At 36.1% G+C, this 17,232-nt stretch overlaps 1 protein-coding gene across 1 annotated transcript; it reads right to left on the bottom strand.

Annotated features, from left to right (window-relative positions):
* Nucleotides 1–5,829: 5,829 nt before the first annotated feature.
* Nucleotides 5,830–14,183, bottom strand: ANKRD7 (ankyrin repeat domain 7). Its single transcript, XM_043969031.1, has 6 exons — nt 13,915–14,183; nt 10,491–10,605; nt 10,200–10,373; nt 8,138–8,244; nt 7,674–7,811; nt 5,830–5,935 (listed from the first exon to the last, which is right to left on the bottom strand). The coding sequence occupies exons 1-6, from the start codon at nt 14,175–14,177 to the stop codon at nt 5,830–5,832; spliced, it is 903 nt and encodes a 300-aa protein (XP_043824966.1). The 5' UTR covers nt 14,178–14,183.
* Between the last annotated feature and the right edge of the window lie 3,049 nt (nt 14,184–17,232).

The following is a 17,232-nucleotide window of genomic DNA, read 5'->3' on the forward strand; positions in this document are numbered from 1 at the left end:
AACTTCACCTGCTCCAACCTTTCCAGTCTTCTTTCACATACTCTTCAATCCAGTGACATTGGTCTCTGAGCAGTTCCACAAACAAGACATACCATCTTTTGGCTCCAAGCATCTTCTCTGTCTGCCATGCCTACAACACACTCCCTCTTCCTCTCTGACTACTGACCTCCCTGGCTTCCTTTAAGATCCTCTATAATCCTGCCTTCTATAGGAAGCTTTCCCTAACCCGTTTCAGTAAAGTGGAGATCATAGAGATTAATTGTAGAGGTTGAAAAGATAGATTGTAAGGGGTTGAAAAGTGAATGAGTGGTGAGGAAGTGGACAGAGTCCAAATGGGTCTTCTTTATAGGTTTGGCAGTAAAGGGGAAGAGTTAATGAGGAAAACAATTTGAGAAAATGGCAAGATCACATCATGGATTTTGAAGGGCAGGAGAAGTTTAGGCCCATTTGTAGACAGCAAGGGAGGAGTCAATAGAAAGGTAGATATCAATCATTTCCTCACTCTTTCACTTGTCTCAATGGGGCAAGCTCCCAAAAGAGTACAAATAGATGAGTGATCTTTTACAAGAAGGTCTACTTTCTCAAACACTGAATCAAAGTTGAAGAGGATAAATAATAGTTAGACAGGCTTTTGATGTGTACATTAAAAAAGATGGAGTTCACAATGGATGGCCTCGATTTTATATTTTCAGTCATTTGGAAATTAGAATAACCTGACAGTGTTATAGTGACCTCCGCTGAACTGGCAGTGATTCTTGATCTAATACAGTTCTCCTTAACTTTCCCTATGAAAATGACATTGATATATAGTTGAATACTAATTACTAAAATGACCAACTATTAATATTTAAATCTATGGAAATTTCTCTTTTAATGGATGTGAATCAATTATTCAGGTTTATTCCACAAGCAAGTGAGAATAAGAGGGATTCTAAGGATTCAGTTAAGGATATTTTATTCTGCCTTCTTTAAAAAAGTCACATTGAAAGGTTCAAGACCTCCTTTTAATGAATTTAATTTCCGTAGATAAGTTCAGAAACTCAAATATATGAGCATAAAAATAGGAAAAACAAGTATGCAGGATCAAACAAAAGATAAGAGATTGCAAATGATTTTTCTTAAAACGTCTATTATTTAATGATTATGAGACAAGTTCCAAAAGATGTCCATGATGACTTTAACAAATTAGTGCCTCTTCTTGTCCTTGTTTTCAGTATCTTTTTAATCCTTTTTCTGTATATCATGTATTTGTTACTGTTATTGTCTTTAACTGGATGTTTGGTTCCATTGAATTCACACTACATTATTATAACTAAATCTCACCACATTGTAAAGAATTCTTCACATTTGTTATTATGATAAAAAAATTCACTTGTATTCTTATTCTATAATTTGTTTATTGATCTCCCAATTATTCCATGTCAAGTTTGTTTCTAGTTTGGGGCTTGCTTTTTTTTGCTTTTTAGCTCTTACAAATAGTGTTTCTAACAATATTTTCATGTCAATTGTTCTTTCCTTCCTGTTAATAAATTCCACAAAGGTTCAAGTCCCAGCAGTGGGACAACTGAAATAAAAGTTGTGTTTATATAATTGTGCACATCTTACTGAATTATCCCATATTTTTTCTCAAAAGGTGGCTGAAAACTCTAACTCCTCCAGTAACACAATCACATCAAAATGCAAACATATTTTATTATCTGGCAATTTGATAGGTGTTACGTGGCAACTTAGAGTTATTTTTATTTGAATTTCTATGATTATTAGAGATTTTAAACTTTTTATGTGGTTGTTAATTTTCATTTCTTTGGAGAAGTACTTGTTCCTAACCTTTGATTTCCTACTGTAGAATGCTTCTTACTTCCATATGAGTATCAGTTCTTTACAAAATTTTTGTAAAGGTGTTAGGATAAGGACATGACCTATGATTTCATTCGTATAGTAAATTCCTGGGTGAGAAAATTCACTCTAGAAAAACAAATCAGTATCTTAGTATACAGTTATCCCTTCAACATAGTGGAGGTTAGGGCTGCACCCCACCCCCCAATTGGGAATATTCATATAAAATTTTCTGGCCTTCCCTTCATACTAGAAAAGAAGTCTGAATTTTTTCTTTCTCTTTTATGGGGTATTTATGATACCTTATTGTAAAATTTGGGTTAAGTGTTTGGTCATATTCTCTGTATAGTCTGTTGGTTTTCACCTGTCTTCTGTCTTCATGTGGCTTCTGTGGCTTCCACAAAACTTGCCCAAAATTCCCATTTGATTTATTATGTTGACCCACAATATATAAAAACCATGGTGGGGGAAGTTATAATCTGGAAAGCATTAATATAATAAGTATCTGGTAACCTGCAGAGACCCTATCAGTTTGCTTAACCAATGCAATGTCTTCACAAGGAGATACTGGGAATTCTGCTTCTAGGATAGTCTTAATGATGTAATGGAAGTGTCTTGTAGAGACTGTGGAAGATGTGTAGATATTCTTTAATTGGTTACAGCCTGCTAAACCATATGGTTAGGAGGATGTCTTATTTTTTTTGATTGGCTGCATAACTGAAGCTTGGGGTTTCTTCAAAAAGCTTCACCCTAATCTTTTCATCTCAGTGTTGTTGAGGGATCTTGAGTCCTGATGTAAAGGGCAAGGGCTTGGGATGTTCTCCCCTTGAGGCCATGTGGCTCTGTGAAGGACCTTTGTCCATGGCCTCTGCATAGGAGACTAATCTGGAGATCAGGAGAGTGAGCCACAGAAATCTGGGAGTTCGAGTCCACACCATATTTTTGTAGTCACCCCAACATGAATGCCCAGAGGAACAGAGTGACCCTCAGGAGTCACCTTCTTAGACCCAGGCCAACAGAAGTTGAACCTTGGATTCAGCTGGCGGTCAAACATATCTGCATATAACCTTGTTGGGGCCAGTGCTCTGTGGGAACCAAACTAAAAGTGTGTCCTTGAGGTACTGGAGAGAAGCATTTGTACTTTCGTTATTATTACATCTTTAAAGTAAATGTCACTTCTGTAAAAGCTTAACAATGTTAATTAGTTAACTGGAACTGAGGTATAACCAGGTAGCACTGATCGATGCGGGGAATAACACCAGTGGGAACATAAGCCAATAGCAACAGGGAAGAGATACTCCACAAAGTCCTCAAGGTACTTTAGACCTAGCCTACCTGGTTCTGGGAGGATAAGGCAGAACATAGTTGCTACAATAGAAATTTGTAGGCCTCTCATTTTTGGAAGCCAATGGGACACAGACTCATGAATGGCAAGTTAATGGTCTAAAGTTTACTGACTAACTGTATAATATGCTATAATCTCCTTCAGTGAAGATTCCTCCCTGCTTCTCGTCGTGCTCTCAGACCAAGCTTATCCTTCCATTCCATTCCATCCTGTGCCTCCTTGGAGTCCTCCCACAAAATTCCATTTCCTCCCTGGCTTCTAGCTTATTAAGGTAGATCAGATACTACAGATAACACAGTATACATAGTTTCCCTGGCACTTCTGATAATTTCAGTCTATGTTCAATTTACAGGGAAATGATTTAGCTAGAATTCAAGTTAAACAATTTTTTAAAATCTCAAATAGTTTTTAAAAATGAAACAAAGCTACCTCATCCTTAATGCTACTGCTGCCTAGTAAGAGGCAGATAAGATAATGCAGCAGTGCTTTAAGAAACCGGGGGTCTATATGTGTATGGAAAGGAAAAAAATCTATTTAAGGAAACTATAAGGACTTCAGTAGCAATAAACTGGGGGAAAAGGGCACTAACTTCTCTGGTTTGGGATTCTGGCCCCCCAGAAAAGTTGATCTTTCTACTTTTATACTTTCTGTTCATTTTCTAGAAGTTGAAAATAAAATACTAGTGTCAAAATAAATGAAAGATGAAATGCCACAAAAAACAATGTAAAAGATGAAACAGTAAAAAGTTCTGCTAAAAGTCAAATATGAACTCCGTTATCTAAACTAAAGAAAGCTAAAATTATTATCATCAAGTGCCCAGAACACCTGAGGATACAAAGCTGCCTTTCTTCATGAGTGGAAACTTCCTAAAAGATTTACTGAAAAAGCTGAGAATTCCATACAGAGGTAGGTCCCCTTAGGGCTCTTGAACATCTAAAGAGACAATTTCTGATGCAAGTGAGTGATTAGTCAGAAATCTGACAAGGACTTGAAAGCTGTTTTTCCAGGCAGTCCCATGCAAACTAGGAAAAGATAGCAAAAGAGTTGCCTTCCTAGTCATAGCAAGGTTGGTTAGAACGTATGCTCCAAAGTTTACTTATAAAAAATTAAAATCTGACAGGAAAGTTACTTTTATTCTTCATCAGTTGTGCTATCAATCAGGTTAGTTTTCTTGAGCCTAAAATATTAGTCACATGTTATTCATGACATTTTAAAAACAAATATAAAAACAGAAACAGTGGAAATATAAACAAAATTATTAAAAAATTTTAAAGAACCTTTAAGAACTTAAGTTTTGCATCATGTCAGAGGAATCAATATCTTTAGTTTTATTCCTATCTAATCTGTGATTCTGCCAATTTTAATCTCTATACTATTATTTATAAATATTTAAAACATGAAGTTGCTTTTTCTTACAAGCTAACTTCGATATATCAGAAAGACAAGTATACAAAAGATACAACATAAAGCAGAGAAATCATTATGAAGCCATTGATGACTGTATATATACATAGGTATACATATAGATAAACATAGATGTTTAAAGATATAGCGGCATTTAACTTTTTTTGCCCTGCTTTTGGCATCATTTGGGGTTTGTACTATGAGAGTTCAGTGAGGTAATTTAATATTCTAATGATTTATGCATGGAAACTTATTAATGCAAAAACAAAGAAGATTTATACATTTTAATCTTCACAAAGAAGCTTAGTAAATTCAGATATATTCTTGAGTGCAGAAAAATTATTTTAAAAAAAACAAGCAAATATTTCTCTCTTACTTTTTTGTCAGTTAGTCACAAACACTTGGACAATTCTCTTAAGTTATGGAAAATCTTAAGAGAATGTGAAGGAAGATTTAGATTTAGGGTTTACATTTGTATGGTCTTTAAAAAATTTAGTCCTTCCAAGAAAGGAAGTATTAGGCCACTAGGGGACTAATTCTTTGGCTATGTCAACCCATCAGAATGAGATAGCAAATAAAATAGCAAATACTAAATAGAATAACATAATAAGCATCAGTAAATATTAGGCAAATGAATATGTAAATTAATAATATATGTGAAAGCACATTGTAAATCTCAAAGTTAAACACCTTACAGGAAGGCACTTCCATTAAACTCCTACTCTTATGCTTTATCAGCACTTGAAGGTTACCTTGCTCTGACAAATATTCTCAGGCAAGCTGTGGGCCCAATAGTCAAAAAACAAACATAGTTCAATCCAGAGAAGCTTACAATCAGAGGCTGGCTAATGAGAGATGATTCTTTTTAGGGGTCACAGCAATACATAAAACCATCTCTTAGGGCATGAAGAGAATACCCACAATGATCAAGTCTTGAGTCATTTAAAATGCTGAAGCATATAAATCTAAGGAATTATTATACCTTTAAAAACTAAATAAATGGGAAAATAATCTAGCATACAGTATTCTTTACATTGTTTTCAGATGTCAGAAAATTTAAATGACAATGATTTGAAAGAACCTTTAATAATGGTACAAAAAAGACCAACTTTCTCTTTAGAAACAGAGGAAGAAGCAATATATTTTCAAAAACACATGCTAATGTAAAACCTAATTTCATTTCCTACAAAATTTAACCACTTCATCCATATAAATCTTACCTCCTTTGATTGTAGTAGACCCACTTAAGAAATTTTAATAGCAGAAATCCTCTCTGGACAGCTCATTTCAGGAAAAATGGGTTTCTTAAGGTTCTTCTGAATTTTATATTGAGAAATTAGTTCATGATGACTTCATAGAAAACAAAGACAATTTATAAGAATATGTTGACCTTCATACCAATTAATAAATAATGAATATTGTCTAATTCTCAGATTAAAAGCTCAGACACACAAATTCCCTATAAATATCAAAAGTCCTATGAACTTCAAGGGGTGGAATGAAGGGGCAGAAAGAGAAGGGAAAGGAGGAATGATGAGGGAAGAGGGCAGAGGAGAGATAAAGATATAGAAGATTCTTGATTATGGCATTTCCCCAAATACTTACAAAGTGTTTAGTTTGTACAGAATACTGTGTTAGGCTAGAAGAAATAATAAGTGTAGCTCTGTCTTCATGAAACTTTCAGTCCAGCAAGCATATATGACTCAAATATAGTAAATAATTATAATACATCATGAGTGTTCAAGGAATGTATAATCAAAACTAACCGTGAAAGTTCAAAAATCATTCTAGCCTGAGGGATCTGGGAAGGATTTCAAGAAAAGTTGTACCAGCTAGATGATGCAGTGAATAGAATGTTGGGCCTCAAGTCAGGAAGACTTGAGTTCAAATCAAGCCTCAGACACTAGCAGTGTGGCCCTGAGAAGGTCACTTAACCTCAGTTTTGTCAACTGAAAAATGGGGATAACAATAGCACCTACCTCCTAGGGTTGTTGTGAGGACCAAACAAGACATAATGATAATTGTAAGGTGCTTAGCACAGTGCCTGGCTTTGCATAGTATTTATTAAAAGTAAGACTTCAAGCTATATCTTCCTGACTCCAAGCCCAGTTCTCTATTCATTATACCAGACAGTCCTCCTCTATTTTCATTCTTTCTCTAATTTCATTAATGAAGGTTTGGTTTTTTTTTTTAGGAACTCATTATTTATTTTTTTTTTTTTGCGGGGCAATGGGGGTTAAGTGACTTGCCCAGGGTCACACAGCTAGTAAGTGTCAAGTGTCTGAGGCCAGATTTGAACTCAGGTACTCCTGAATCCAGGGCCAGTGCTCTATCCACTGTGCCACCCAGCCGCCCCAGAACTCATTATTTTTAAAAGGGTATTTGCCAGACTTGATAAGAATGCTGATCATTGCGAATTGCTACCTATCTTTGTGAAATGTGTGTGGAGGGAAATCATCTCGCAAATATAAAGCACTATATCAGTATAATTAGCATTTATAATCATGGTGATAATAAATGTCTGTTGAAAGTTTGCTGTTACACCAAAGAAGAGCTGGAAGTTACTTCTTTAAGGAATTAATTCCTTAAATTCTCTTTTCTGGCAAATGAATACCTTAAGGGCGCATTCTATCCAAGACCAATCATTCTTAAAGATTTTTAAGCTCCAAACAATGCAGGAATATGTAAGGCAAGATGATAATGCAAGACTTGAATATAAGTCTTCTTCAATCAGTTCTATGGAGCATCAAGCACAGCATCATTGGCTGCTAATGATGCTAACCCACCTGCCCCTCAAATTTTTAACGTGGCTTTCTTTGCCAACATTCATTACACAGTCTAATATATAAAAATGCTGTCTCCAAGTTATTAGTCTTTATGTTCTGTTGCCTATAATTCCTACTAATTTGATGGCATTTTTGGCATTAGATCTGTTTACTAGAAGTTAGTATTCACACAAGATTTAACGAACACATTAAATTGAGTCTATTTTAAATCTATAGATTATAAATAATAAATTTTAAGCGGTTAAATTATAAATGATAGATTATAAAAGATGATTAGAGTTTTGAAGCATTAGCGCACTAACATTGAATATCCACTACAAGTGGCATATTCCTCAGCCGTCAATCCATATATATCTTGGAGGGAGAGGTCAATATCATGTTGTAGGAGAAGATTGACTATTCCAATTGGTTCACCACCAACAGCAAGCATAAGGGCCGTTCTGGAATAAAAAAGGTAACTTTACATTTAAAGATTTGATATAACTCTGTATAGAGAAAAAACAAAACCTTTTCTCCTATTTCTTTCTCTCCCTTTCTTTTCCTTTTCTCTCCACTTATTTGGAGAGAATGAGCAAATTATAGCAAATGAACAGAATCTACTAGCTAAATCTGGTGACTATCAGTAAAGCAAGTAGGATTAAGAAGTAAACACATATTGGTGCTGTGTTGTCCAAAAAGAATTATTCACATTATGGGAGAAGAAAAAAAAATCACATTTCAAGTGCCAGTGGCTTCTAGACACCTTATTTAAGTTTAACAAAATTACCTCTGTAACTTATCTGAAGCATTCACGTCGGCTCCTTTATTCAAGAGAGTGGCCACCATTTCTGGGTTATTTTCAGTAATAGCAAGTAAAAGTGGTGTGTACCCATCCTGCAAAATCATTTTGAAAGTTAATGCAAAATGTCATAATGTCTCCACAAAAGTTGGACTCAAATGCCATTATAATGGACTGGGCCTGACAAGGGATGATCCCTTGCTACTTGAGGTCTCAAACTGGAATAAAATAGGACTTGCATAATCTTACTAACAGTTTGCTTAGCCATGGCAAAGAAAGGCTCTTCAGAACAAGGAAGAGATGTTTATCCAGGATAAAGCAAGCAGTTATTCAGCTGAGCATGGCTTTCTGATATTTATACTCTTAAGAAAATATTCTGAAGTCTCAGGAAGGGGTGCCAAGTCCTTTCTATCCTGACCATAAGACAAACTTAGCTGAGTAGGAGAGGGATGGTAGAGAGACTAAAGCTCAGAACACAAACATGTGGGCAGACTCTATTTCTCCTAACAGCCTAGAATACCAACAAGGCATCTAATAGTGAGGCCATTGCTGGAAGAAGGGATCAAGGTAGGGTGGAAGCTTGCCTGGGACATGAGAGAGGAGAGACATGTTCTATCTAGTGGCTTTTTTTTTTAAACTAAATGTTCTCTCTAATTATTCTCACTAACCAATTAATTATTCCCTGTTTTTACCTGAAGTAGTACATTGCCCTGGGGAAAAGCTCTGATTGTTCCACTGTAGTTACAATTCTGGCTTTGCTACAGTCGCATGTACTATAACAGTGTTATAAAGCTGGAAAGATGAAATGTGTCTGTTGTTCAAAGATCAGTCAAAATAAGGAGAGCCTCTTCACCAAAAAGTTAGACATAAGGTGACAAAATGGTTGACCAGAGATGCCAACAAACACATAAACGCTATATACTAAGTGTACTGGGATTATACTTTCCTTTGATGGAGTGAGTACTCATACCAATGAAATCACTGTTCTCTGTGAAAGTATATTGAGATTACATATACTTAAAATTACGATATTTGGGCTTTGTGCATATGAAACCACCAACTATTTTAAAGATATTTTGGCTACTAAATACTTTATTTTTTTTTAATTGACACGTAAAATTTTTCTCTGTAGTCTAGGAAAAATGTCTAGATCACTGGGAGGTTAAGCAAATTACCTAGGGTCACACTTTCAGTATGTATTTCACATGGAAACTAAAACCTATCTCTTTCTGGCTAGAAGTCCAGTTTACTATCTAGTAAGTCATGCTGCCTCTATGATTTTCACAATCTATCCATTTATAATTAATGTTTGATTTGGCATGGATCTCAGGATAGTCCTCAAGTTCTAGATATAATTGCAGTTTGAAAGTCAGGTTTAAAATCTGGGATTTTCAAAAGAGAAAAACCTTAAAAATAAGTAAAAGTTAAAATAATTTACTTATAAATTATACAAGGCTTCCATTTTTGGTGTTCTTAGTCCCCAAATACAATATGTTAAAAATACAATCAAGTTTTTTTTTAATTTTTTTTTTTTTTAGTGAAGCAATTGGGGTTAAGTGACTTGCCCAGGGTCACACAGCTAGTAAGTGTTAAGTGTCTGAGGCCGGATTTGAACTCAGGTACTCCTGAATCCAGGGCCAGTGCTCTATACACTGCTGCCCCTACAATCAAGTTTTTAAACAATTAATATGAGTTTTTCTAAATGAATTAATTCAATATTCATGAACTCTTTCTAAAGGTCACTGACAGAAGCTAATAGTTTATAATTAATACCATCACATCTCATTTAACAGAACAGTTATGTAGTACAGTAAAAAAAAAAAAAAGCTCAGGATTTGGAATCAGAGAATCTGGATTCATATTTTGGTGTTACTTATTAATTGTGTAATCGTAGGCAAGGTAACTTATCATCATTTTTATATGTAATATGAGAGAGATGGACTAGCTGTCCTCTAAGGTCCAATATGTCTCTAAATCTATGTAACTATGATTACAAAGAGAAGATATTTTTAAAGGATATGCAATGATTTTTTTCCTAATAAAAGGGTACCTTATTTTGCGCTTCAATGTCAGCTTTATGTTCGATCAATTTATTCACTAATGATATATTATGCCCACGAGCAGCATAGTGAAGAGCAGTATTTTTGTTGATATCCATAAGATTGGGCTCTGCTTTATTTTCTAGAAGAATCATTGCGCATTCTTCCTGCTGACATTGTACTGCCTGTTGATACAACATGAAGATACCATGAATTGTGCAACTTGACTCTATATGCTAAAGATTTAATTTTTGAATATCTAAATAGGATATAGTTCATAGCTAACCAGAATTCATGCATACCTTAATCAAAGGGGATCTATTTTCACTGTCACGGATGTTTAATTTGCATTTTCTCTCCACTAAGAGGGATACAACATCTGGATAACCATTAGCACAAGCCAGGTGCAAAGGTGTCCTATAATAAAATAACAGACTACAAAATTACAGAACAGAATTCACTCTTGTCATTTAAAAATATATATATATATGTATATATATATAACATCAAAATCCTACAAATGCAATTAGAGTATTTTTAGTATAATAATATTTTTCTGTCTATACTTTGTAAGAATTTCAAAACATCGATTATGGAGCAATTTGTTCCCATTTGTAAAATTTACTATCACAATAACCTATATACAATTGAAATAAAATTCTGGCCTGCTCTGACTTTAAGAAAACTCTAAACCTAGTAATCTGAAACTTTGATAAATTTTATATATATATATATATATATATATATATATATATATATATATATATATATATATATATATATTTACTCTTGCTTGTAGTAGGAATGGCATAGATGTATAGTAGGGTGCCTGACATGTAGGTTGAGCTAGTCATTTTTCCCTCCACTAAAAGGCAGTATAGCCAAACCAAAGGCTTGATGGGCCCAAGGGAGTAGGGCTTGAGCAACTCATTTGACTTTCCTGTTTTAAGGTTTGAGAAGCCCAGCTCATAACAAGAAAGTGCCCCCACACTTAAGAGATCACCAATTGATCTGGGAGTCAACATACCCTTCCAATCAGACACATATCCAAATGGAGATGAGGAGAGCTGAATCTACCTGAACCAGGGCTATAATCCTGCAGAATATTTTTTCTATGCTACTATTAAGGAAACATTTTTTTTTTTAATTTCACTCCCTGCCTCTTTTTGATTCCTGAAATCCTACTTTCTTCATCACATGAGATCTCAGAGTCTAACCTAGGGAACTTGGTCTATGATAAGTGAATTCTCACCTTTTCCTTGCCTGGATTGAGACCAACATACCACTCCAACTCCCCACTCCCCCATTTCAAACTCTAGCTTCCTTCTATGTGTTGTCTTCCCTCATTATAATGGAAGCTCCTGGAAAGTAGAGTCTGTCTTTCTTGCACAATCAGCACCAGTAAAATGAAAATTCAATTAAAAAAAATAAAACAATAAAATGTATATTGCTGGCTCTTAGAACAGCATTGGATGCATAGTAAGCACTTAAATACTTTTAAGAATTCATTCCTTCATTTTTGTTAGGCTAGATCATCTGCAATTTTTTATGTCATGCTAATCTTGAGTTGATGTGTAAAAGGCCAAGGAATTTTATGATCATAAGTCTGTACACAAAAAGCAAGCCTAAGATCACATTAGGCATTTTGACTGACTAGTTAATCTATTCTTAATTAATCCTTTTGGGACCCTCCCTTAGTTATCACTGCTTCTTTTTTTCTATTTTCACAAACCATCCCCTTGAATAAAACATTCTTAGCTCACAAGAAGCTTACTTTCTGCTATGAAAATGCATGTATACCAGAAATTAAATACACAGATAATTCAAGGAAAGAGAACACAATAACTGGTATGGTGGTGTGGAAAAGGATCATGGAAGTGCCTCTTGAAGGAAAGAGGACCTGAGCAGAGTCTTTAAGGAAGCTTCTTTGAGGGGCAATGAGGGTTAAGTGACTTGCCCTAGGTCACACAGCTAGTAAGTGTCAAGTGTCTGACAGTGGGATTTGAACTGAGATCTTCCTGAATCTAGGACCGGTGCTTTATCCACTGTGCCACCTAGCTGTCCCCAGGAAGCTTAAGATTCAAATAGGCTTAAAAGGTGGAGGTGAAACAGTCTATTTCAGTGAAGGGATGGAGGGATGGAAAAGCAGTTAATAGGCAAGTCTGGCTGAAATAAAGAATGCAAAAAGGGAAATAATATAGATAAGTCCAGAGAGGTTGAGTGGGAGCCTGATGGAGAGTTCCATGACAGTGTCTCAGTGACTCTCCCCCTCACTAGAGCAGTGAAATTACATGGTCAGATTTGTTTTAGAAATATTAAATTGTGTTTGTCATAACAACTGATGATAATTTATTTCACCACTGACCACATCTATAATGACTATAAAGGTGTTAGAAAACTTTCCTTCACTAAATATGATTGTCCTCTTCCATAAAAATACCCCCCCAATTTTTATCTCATTTGATCATAGGAGCTCACATATATGCAATGTTTTGAATTTTACAATGAGTTACCCTATAAGGTGTAGTCCTCAAGCTAGTAAGTAATGTGAGCTCCATTACTAAGATGAGGAAATTGAGGTTCTGAGACTTGCTCAAGATGTGAGAAAATAATTATTAATAATGGATCTATTGGGGGAGGGGACCTAGGGATCAGTTTCTAATCCCCAGGCCTTTTTTATTGCTACCCAGTAATACAAGTTCGCACATGTTAAAGACTATCACTTTCCACTATTTTCTTTCTTTTCTTTCTTTCTTTCTTTCTTTTTTTTTTTTTTTGGTGAGGCAATTGGGGTTAAGTGACTTGCCCAAGGTCACACAGCTAGTAAGTGTTAAGTGTCTGAGGTCAAATTTGAACTCAGGTCCTCCTGAATCCAGGGCCAGTGCTCTATCCACTGTGCCACCTAGCTGCCCCACTTTCCACTATTTTCAGGAAAAACTGAATATTTTCTGACAACTCAAAACTTGGTCATTCAGATGGTAAGCTTAAAGTTTCCTTCACAGGAACTATACTGTACTATACTGTAGTTTCTATAACTATAGTTAATTTCTCCTGTTTTAAAAGGCTGAGTTAATTCCAAATATCTAAAAACAAAGTATATACACTGACATACTCTCCACTACCATACAAACAAGATGCATACATCTGGAGAAGCTAACACTCAGCTTCTCAGGGCTTCCCGGTCCCAGGTGTTGGGAAATTTTAGGTGAGAAGCAGCCAGACATAATAGCTAATAAGGACAAGATCTGGAGCTTTGATTTCATTGCTGTATGGAACTTCCAGGTGAGGGGACTCTCTCAAATAATGCAGGTTAGCACCGATTTACAATCTTCCAAGAGTTGCCTCTTGGAGCATTGAAAGGTTCGGATCCCATAGCTAGCATGTAAGAGAAAAAGGATTTGAACTCAGGTCCTTAATGTTTCAAGGTCAACTGGCTCTCCACTGAACTCCACTGTTCCTCTTAACATTTATAGAGTGCCTTAAATTTTTTGCAAAGCACTTCACACATTATCTTCTTTGTTATTTTAGTATTTTATCTGAACCCCCTCATTTGGACATCATACACAACAGGATAGATACCAAGGGAGATGCTTAGAATTATAAATACGTGTCTTCTGTGTCCAGAGCTGGAAGAGGGAATGTGAGCCAATATTGGCCTCTTTCTCTTTCCCTCCTCTCCCCGCCCCACCAACCTCTCTAACCAGCCCTGCAGCTCCTGTGTATCACCTGTGTTCTTTATCCCGCTTGTTCAGGTCCTGTTTCTTGAACAGCAGGTGATGCTGCACCTTCGCCAGGTCCCCAACGGAGGCAGCTTTGTGAAGTTTCCCCAGGTCCTTAAAGCGGATGCAATACCCTGGGGAGTTTGGGGGAGTGGGGATGTAGCTGCTACTACCTGCCCCCTTGATGCTGCTGTTGCTCTCACTTCGGTTGAAAAAGGGGGGAGTGGACAACTGTGCCTTCTTTTTTATGGACCCAAAAAACTTTTTCATGATGGCAGCAAAAGGTCCTGGGTCCCTTTGCGACCCTATTCCTCTCTCCAGACTTCGGAGAAGCTTTTAGATACAGAGCTGGAACTGGTAGGTTTTGAAGAATAGCATAACGTCCTCTGTAACCTTGGCAACCCAGAGGCGGAGGGCATTGTATCCCAGCGGAGGTAACCGCCGGCAGGGCGTCTTAGAACTCTGATCAGCCCCGTCTGGACCCTGATCCTGAAGCCGGAGCTAGAGTGGAGATGCTCCTCCAAGCTTCGTTTCGGTCTCCCTGGGAAGTGCCAGGATGAATTAGAGGTAGAGCAATGTGTCTGGGCGGGGCGGGGGGGGGGGGGGGGGAGAGTGGCTCGCGCCTTCTACTACAACGGGAGTCATAGGGAAAATGTGGCCAAGAGCGACGGAGTCTGGCAGAAGGCAGATACTTTCCCTGCAAATTCTGCTCAGAGCAAAACTTGTTGGTAAAATCCCTTTTACATGCTTATTCCCAATGACTGTCATGTCCTCTCGCTGTCCCGGGTCGCCCTCCTCTGGATGTCGTGTAGTTTGGCAATGCTCTTTCTAAAATGTATAACCCAGAATTGTAAACAATACTCTAGATGTCTAACATAAGAGTTTGTGTATACATACACAAACATACATAATACATCACATATGTATATAAAAATATGTGCACACACTGAGAAAGGTATATTATCTTTGACTCCATGATGACCACAAGGAGGGAAGTGATATTCGTATATGCATATACTGTAGTTTTATATATAATCACATCTATAAAGCTATATAATTATAACATTATAAAGGCTTATATAACATGTTATATGTGTATACATGTATGTATGTATGTGTGTATATGATTGTCATAGCAACAAGATATGATGACTTCATAATAGAAGTATCATGGCCATAAGGAGAGACGTGATATACATACATACACACACATATATAATCTGACTTCTATTAATGAAGTCAGAGATCATATCATATAATTCACATATAGTTAAATGTGCATAACCATGTCTGAACTATAACATGTATGTTATATAATACTTATATATAATTTGTATATAAAACTATATTTGTAATTAGTTGCATATTTAACTACATGTACATAACTATAGTTTAAAATGTGCTTTATATATACTACATCCACATATAACTATATAGTTATATACCATTTATATAACTATAGTTGTGTCATTTGATATATTTTTAGTTTTATATATGTGATTATTTGTAACTATACTTATATATGCAGTTGTATATAACTAGTTTTTATATGTATATATATGTATATGTGTATATATGTATATATATATAGATATGTATGTATGTATGTATCTTTATATCTGTGTATTGGGCAGCTAGTTGATATGGTGGACAGAGTGCTGACCCTGAAGTCAGGAGGACCAGAGTTCAAATCCCAGGCCCAGACACCTACTAGTGGTATGACCCTGGGCAAATCACTTAACCCTGTTTGCTTCCGTTTCGTCATCTGTAAAATGAACTGGAGAAAGAAATGACAAGCTACTCTAGTATCTCTGCCAAGAAAATCCCAAATGGGATCATAAAGAGCCAGACCTGACTGAAAAATGATTGAACATGTCTATGTATATCACTTCCCTTTTTGTGGCCATAATGCTTCTATTAATGAAGTCAGAGATCATATATTAATATTTCTGTTTTCTCTGAAATTGTTGACTTAAATTGAACATACACTCTACTACAAATTACAGGTATTTTCCACAATCACTACAATATTTCCTAATTTAGCAATATTTCCTAATACCTTGTACTTGTCAGATTGATCTTTTGAATCAAAATGCAGGATTTTACATTTGCCACTGTTGAATTTTATATTATTCACCTCAGCCCAGCCTGCCAGCATCTTTTGGATTCTTATTGTCATATTTATTTAACTTCATGTCATCTGAAAATAGGATAAGCATGTACTCTACATGTTTATTCACTCCACCTTTCATGGAATGCATTCCCTTCTCACCTCCCTTTCTTACTATCCTTTAATTCTTCCAAGGCTCAGCTTAAGCACTATCTTACATGAGGCTTTTCCTGATCTCTTCCCACTTGCCAGTGTCCTCCTCAAAACTACCACTTATTTATTTTCTATATGTGCTGTATATATGTATAGGTGTGTGTATTGTGTCTCCAGAGAGAATTCAATGCCCTACTTGAGAGCAGTCCTCTCCTGCCACCACCATAACAGTGATCGAAGGACCAACCAGAAGCCAGCCTTTGCTTATTCATGCAAGGACCCAGGGCAAATGTGTCACTGGAAGTAGGCCAGTAATGAGGCAATCATTAAAGGAATAGTGCATTTGCTCAACTCCTGGGAAGTGTCCCCGCCAAAGCAGAGCAAAGTAGAGAAGGGGGAATTCAAATAACCTTCACAACAAACAAAATAGATACAAAGCAGTTTTTATGGGGGAAGGTACTAGAAGTTGGGAGAAAGGTTGTCAGGAACTGCATTACTTGTAGAAAGCAGTGCTCAAATTGAGCTTTGAAGAAAACTAGTTATTCAGACACAGGAAGTTGGTTATAGAAGATATGAATTTCAGGTATGAGGGATAAATAGTTTGTGCAAAGGCCACAAGGCTGTGAGATGGAATGTCACGTGTGAGGAACGACAAGAAGGCCAGTTTGGCTGGGTCAAAATGTGTGTGAAGAAGAATAATAGGCAATAAGTCTAGAAAAGTATTTTCTTATTTATTGAATGAGGTAATATTTATAATAAGCACTTAGCACAGTGCTACATAAATGCTTATTCCCTTCCCTTATACAAATAATATTATACCAATAATTATGTAGAAATGGAACTCACTTTGGAGACCACTGCTCTATATACTTGTGATTCAAGAGCAAAATGAAAAATAGACAAATAAGGCTGAAAATGGTCAAATTAATTGCTATACTATTACACAGAAGGCACCCTACACGGAATGGGCCTTGTACTAGCCCACTAAGTATCTGGGAAATTTTACTCAAGTTACTTAAAGACAATTTTGACTACATGAGAATGAAAAGTTTTAAATAAACA

The sequence above is a fragment of the Dromiciops gliroides genome, chromosome 5, assembly GCF_019393635.1.
Source record: "Dromiciops gliroides isolate mDroGli1 chromosome 5, mDroGli1.pri, whole genome shotgun sequence".
Lineage (NCBI taxonomy): Eukaryota > Metazoa > Chordata > Mammalia > Microbiotheria > Microbiotheriidae > Dromiciops > Dromiciops gliroides.